Source organism: Microtus ochrogaster, chromosome 2 (assembly GCF_000317375.1).
Source record: "Microtus ochrogaster isolate Prairie Vole_2 chromosome 2, MicOch1.0, whole genome shotgun sequence".
Taxonomy (NCBI): domain Eukaryota; kingdom Metazoa; phylum Chordata; class Mammalia; order Rodentia; family Cricetidae; genus Microtus; species Microtus ochrogaster.
This window is the reverse complement of record NC_022010.1, coordinates 55,196,416-55,202,305: the sequence shown is the minus strand read 5'-3', so window position 1 is coordinate 55,202,305 and position 5,890 is coordinate 55,196,416. Positions and strand designations below refer to the sequence as shown.

General features: G+C 48.3%; 1 protein-coding gene across 1 annotated transcript in view; it reads left to right on the top strand.

Annotated features, from left to right (window-relative positions):
• The window catches only part of Boc (BOC cell adhesion associated, oncogene regulated), a 75,143-nt gene extending 72,925 nt beyond the window's left edge, over positions 1-2,218 (top strand). The window contains exons 19-20 of the mRNA XM_026788855.1: positions 349-539; positions 1,503-2,218. Coding sequence (XP_026644656.1) covers positions 349-539; positions 1,503-1,684 — 373 coding nt within the window. The 3' untranslated portion in view covers positions 1,685-2,218. The remainder of the gene's footprint in view (positions 1-348; positions 540-1,502) is intronic.
• The last annotated feature ends 3,672 nt before the right edge of the window (positions 2,219-5,890 follow it).

Below are 5,890 nucleotides of genomic sequence, written 5' to 3'. Positions count from 1 at the left end.
CCCTTCCTGCTCAGTTGCCCTATGAACAAGGCGCTATGTGCACAGTTTCTCTCTTCTTGCTTGGGGGCCTCAGCTGTTTCTCAGCATCTGTTGCTCACTGGATCACCCAAACCCTTGAGATATATAACCGATTTTGCCTGCAGGCCCCTGAACAGTGTTTGCCACCTGCCACTAAACTATCACTGGTTGAATTAAGTGTGGCACCTCCTGGTGTTCACAGGGGAATGGTGTGTGCTCTCAGCTCTGACCTGATCCGACACCTTTAGATGGGAGGAAAGGAGCCAGACCTGAGAGACCAGGTCCATTCTGCCCTGCCTTACCCATCCCGTCCACTCTTGTACGATGCAGAGGTCCCAAGTCGAGCTCTGAGGAAGGCCCTTTCTTATACACATTGCCGGATGACTCAACTCACCAGCTGCTCCAACCTCAAGACTGCTGTCATCTCCAGAAGCAACCTGTCACCACGTGCCAGACAGCAATGAGGAGGGCACCGGAGGGTCCTGGCCTGGAAGTTTCGTGGGATCCTCCATATCACTCAGGTCAGTCAGGGGCAACAGGGAGAAACTGTCTGATGTGGTCACCCATAAGCCAGGAATGGCTACAAAAAAAAGGGACCGCTGTCTTCAAGGAAGCATTTTGGAGTTGGGGTGAATGGCTGCTCCCCTTTGCTACTAAAGGCCTTGGGAGATGGTGGGGGGGTCTTGTGCTACCAGGTCATTCTGATTCCACTGTCGCTGCGATCCTCAAAGGCAGAGAAGAAAGACATTCTGTAATTCCAAAGGAGGAAGCCTGTTTGGTCTCTCCATTTCAGGTTCAGGGCCATTCGCAGATTCTGCCTCTCGCCGCATGACGGCCTCTCTAATCCCTTGCTCTGTTGAGTCATGTCTTAATTGGGGCGTGGTTCTCATCAGTCATCAGGGAGCCATGTTCATGCACACGTCACCCTTGAACCGTGTGCTTCACGGAACTTGTCCGCCCGAGCCCGTGCTTCCCTCTGTACCCAACTTCAAGCCAATCTAGTAGGACTTGGTTGGGAGCCCTTGGTACTTCAGAGGATTAGCTGGCGTCTCTTAGCTTCTGGGATGTACGTACCAATTCTAGGTCCATCCTGAACCATCTCTAGGACATTAAGTTCTAAAAGAGCATCAGCTCCCATAGTCAGACCAATCATCATGAAAAGAAGATTCGTCTGGACAAGGGGAATGGATTGTAGCATCACAGCCTGAACCTAGAAAGAGTTGGGTCTCCCTTTGTGTCTCATGTGTATAGCCGATGGCCACAAGCAGTGTGTTTTAGACTCTAAAGCACTCTAAAGCTGTTTAGACTCTCTGGTCCCAACATGGGTGGTTAGTAAGTGGTCCTCTCCTTCCTGGGCCAGGGTGACCAGTGTGACCAGTGGGGCCAGTGTGACCAGTGTGGCCAGCCACAGATAACAATTAATTAGCTCAAAACTCTTTGGAAGTCTGGATTTTAATGTTGCCGACTTTTTTTTCTCCCCGCAGGGCCCCGGTGCTGTTTGGGCCTTGTACCAGTTGAAGAAGTAGACAGTTTTGACTCCTGCCAAGTGGGTGGAGGAGACTGGTGTCCCCAGCACCCTTCCTACACAGGACAGGACCTTGGGGTACGGCTCTCTCCCAGCCCATCCGTTCACGTGTCTTTTGAAACACCGCCTCCAACAATTTAGGCTGAAGCCAATATCCCTGAAAGACTATATATTGTTGTTGTTTTCAAAGAGACAGAGAAAATTGGTATTTATTTTTCTATTATAGCCATATTTATATATTTATGCACTTGTAAATAAATGTATATGTGTTTCTATAATTCTGGAGAGATAGGGAATCCTCCCATTTATGGCACAAGGAGGAAAACAAGCAGCAAGACAGCTCAAGTCCAGTGGCACAGAATGACAGGCTTCAGGTGGCCCCCGGAACCTGCAGCTGCCTGAGGCTGTTGGCAGAAGGACCCTAAGCGCCCTGCTCACAAAGAGCCAGCACAAGGGAAACAGCAAAAGCCATGCTGCAGCTGACTGGAGCCGGGGGAAAGCCACTTGGACTTGGTGGCACAGGACACATTTTCAAGATGCCATGAGAAAAGACCCAGATGTGTACAGCACAGTAAACCTTAAGGACCATCCAGAGTCAATCATCTGTGGCAACATATCTCTGTAAAAACAAACACTGTAACTTCTAAATAAATGTTTAGTCTTCTGTAACCTTAAGCCGAGTCTTGTGTGAGTCAGCTCTTTCTTTAGCTGGTGGGAGTCCTGTCTCGGAGTACCAGCAGAAAATAGCTGCTCGTGATGTCTCTAACCCATCAAGTGATAAACTCTGCAAACAGTAGCAGATGGTTTTCATGTTTTTGTCTTTTTAAACAATGAACATTGTGTTTGGACTCATGTAAAATGACATTCGTAACTGTTTCCTCCAAGAGGGAATACACGGACAGAGCGGACAGAGCGGAGCAGGTTCCTGCTCTCTGCCTGGGCCGGAGGTGAGTGTCTGCCAATTGCAGGAATGAAGTTAATCCTTCTTAGGGAAGTGTGCGTGCGTGCGTGTGTGCATGCGTGTGTGTGTGTGTGTGTGTGTGTGTGTGTGTGTGTGTGTGTAGTGTTGTGCTACACATGAACATGTGGTCCCCTCATTCTAAAGTTATGATTCAATGCTGGAGGAATCGACTCATTTCAAACATTTATTGTTGTTCCACAAAAGATCATCCATAGGTAGGTGTGTGGCTGTGTGTGTGTTTGTGTGTGTGCCTGTCTGTGTGTGTGTTTGTGTGTGTGCCTGTCTGTGTGTTTGTGTGTGTGTGTGTGTATAAACTTAAAACCTTTATGTGTGGAACTAACTGGAAACTGGAAATTTCAATGCAAGTTTTCACACAAGCGTTCATTGCATGGGGAAGGATTGTACATTTTAGGAAAATGAAGAGCTAAAATGTTGCCTGACACTTTTAATCTTATTAAGAGTTGTATCAAACTCGGCTTCTACTCAAACAATTTGGTAAACAGAATCCTAGAAGAAGCCCAGGGACCCGCTTTCAGTTTGATTGTTTGGGATGAGTGCACCATCTGCTGGGCAGAAGAAGTACTGCACCTGTCCTTCTATAGATTTGAGCTTTTTTTTTTTTTTGGCAAGGCAGTGCTTTCAAAGTATTTATTGAGATAACTGTAAATAACGTGTAAATCATAGGAGTGGAACGGATAATACTGGAATAGAGGAAGTAAGTTGATTTCAATCACAGGTAGTGAAGCCTTTGAAGTCCTTCCAGGAAAGCAGTGGGCGGAGCTGATGTCCGCACTCTTTTGCTAATCCAGCTCCAGTCTGAGCTATAGTTCACCTTCCAGACGGTCGGAAATTTGTTTCTTCAGAAACCTCACTTTGCTTCTACTTCTTCGTGATCTAAACTAACTGTCAAGTGGGCCTTGGTGACCGCCGCTTCTAGGATTCTGTTTACCAAATTCTTTGAGTAGAAGCCGAGTTTGATACAACTCTTAATAAGATTAAAAGTGACACCTGGCAGCTGGTTTGTTGTTCTCATCCCTTCAGACATGGACGGGGTTCCCCAGGCTTTCAGAGCTAACCATAGACACCCAGGTGCTCTGCCACCGGATTCCTGAGCCCCACAAACCCTCTCACCTCTGGGTGCAATGATACATTTTTAAAACTGAGTTTTGAGGCAGATTTTTACACATTAAAAAGCAATGAATGCTATAGTTAGCACTCGTCTGCTTTAATTCAGAAAGGCACAGACAGCTGAGTGTGGAGATCGGGTTGCTTCAAGCTACTCTACATTACGCAAAGCAATGGCTTCTGAGTGGCCCTGCCGAGTTGCCCCCTTTTACAACAGTAGAGACACAATGATGTCATGTCTTGTTCACACAGACACTACCATGTTCCATGTGAACCACGAGGAATGGACTGGTAAGCAATTTATCCTTCCAAGGAAAACGCTATCACCTACCGCACTACCTGCCAACTTCCCTAAGTAGACAGGGAATGTGTGGGTTGACACATGGGTGTTAAAATTCTATCAGAAAAGCCAGACCCAAGAGCTTCCTGGTTATACCTCAGCTCTCACCCAGCACCCTGAAAAGGACAGCTGACACTGTGACGTCAGCAGGCCTTGACCAGTCACCTGAACTCCAGAAGTGTGACAAGGGATATTGGGACCCAGAGCAGTCTAGAGGCTTCTGCTATAGTCCATTCTAGATGGCTGCCATTGGTCTGTCTGGACCTAGTTCTGCATCTTCCATCACAGGTCTGGCAATTCTGCTGCTAAGTTAGTGGTTCTCCACCTTCCTAAAGCTGCGGCCTTTTAACACAGCTCTTCATATTGTGGTGACCCGCCCCCCATAAAATTATTCTCATTGCTACTTCCTAACTGAAATTCTGCTACTCTTATAAACTGTAATGTGAATATCTTTGGAGATGGAGGTTTGCCGGAAGGGTCACGACCCAAAGGTTGAGGACCGAACTGCTGTACTAGGGTCAGAACCCAAAGTTGTTCCCAGGAAGCTTACTGGACTAAATCACGTGGCTTGGCTCATCTGGGCTTGGCTTCCAACTGGCCTCTGTATCTAACCACTTGCAATGACTCTGCACAGGTGTCGGGTCCCTTGCTGCCTGTAGGAGGGCCCCCCTGAGCTCTGTGGCCTCAAACTTCTTCGGAGTCAGCTGTAGGCATTGCTGTATGAGATGTGACCTGCAGTCTGAGAGCTGATAGTAAGTCAGGGAACCGTCAAAGTCTACAAATGTCAACAGCCCGCTAGGGAGGGAGACTGAGACTTCTTGGTGAATTGGAGCCCATAAAACTGATGCACCCTGGGGCAATGACCCGCCCAGCAGGTCCTCAGTTACTCCAGGGTCTGAAGAGGCACTATCTGAAAATCATGGGAGAGAGAAAGAGACGGACGCCAAGCAGTATTCTTTTTGTCAAGGCATCCCCCTTATTGAAGCAAGTTTTACATCTTAGATACTCCTCAGTGAGGAGCTTGGGCAGGGGGAAACTAAGGAAGGGGGAAAGGGGGGAAGGAAAGGAGGGGCTCGGTGGCTAGGCAGCTAAGCAGGGCAGTTGCAAGGTCAGTGGCTAGAGCACCTGCTGTTAGTGACAAGCAGCAAACAAAAAAGACACTCTGAGGTGCCCTCTGGAGCTTGAGTCTCCAAGGTCAGTATACAATGTCTCAGTTAACTTTAAGTTTTCTGTCTCAAGATTTCCACCTCAAGGTCCTGTGAGATGTGAAAAAGGAAAAGCCTGAAATGGCTCCTGACAGGGCAATATGATTTTTTCAATATTCTGACTCTGCGCAAAGGCACAGATGTGTCTGTCTACGCTGCTGGCGATTGTGCTCACACCTGTACGGCACAGAAACTGGGAAAGGCTCTCCAGTACAGCCTCTGCCAGCTGTGCTGAGGTTTATGGTATGGGTGTAGACAGTACGCCTGGGCATCCAAAGTATCACTCCTGGGAGGACAGCACATGCCAGGGAGATGATTCTGTAAGGGGTGCGGCCACGAATTCCCATCTACCCTTCATGAGACTGCAAGTAGACTTTTGGGTTGAAAATGTCACACATAGTCAAAGGGGGCTGCTAGCGCTCGTCCCTCAGAGATGACAATCTGTTTCATGCCTTCCTCATCTGGTTCCAAGCTGGTAATGGATCAAGTGCGCCCCTACAGAGGGCACAGGGCACAGGGCAGCGAGAGGCGATAGAACTGGGCTGGAGTCTCAGAGCACCGGGAGAAAAGCTCCCTTGACTTATTTTGGAAAATGTGAGCCTCAGAATTGAGGAGTTTGCAGAAGCAGTGGGTGACTCAAAGCCACCTCTGCCAACCCAAAGCCAGCTGTTTTGTCTGCGTTTCCTCAACCCCGGGCCCTCCGACAACTTCTGGAT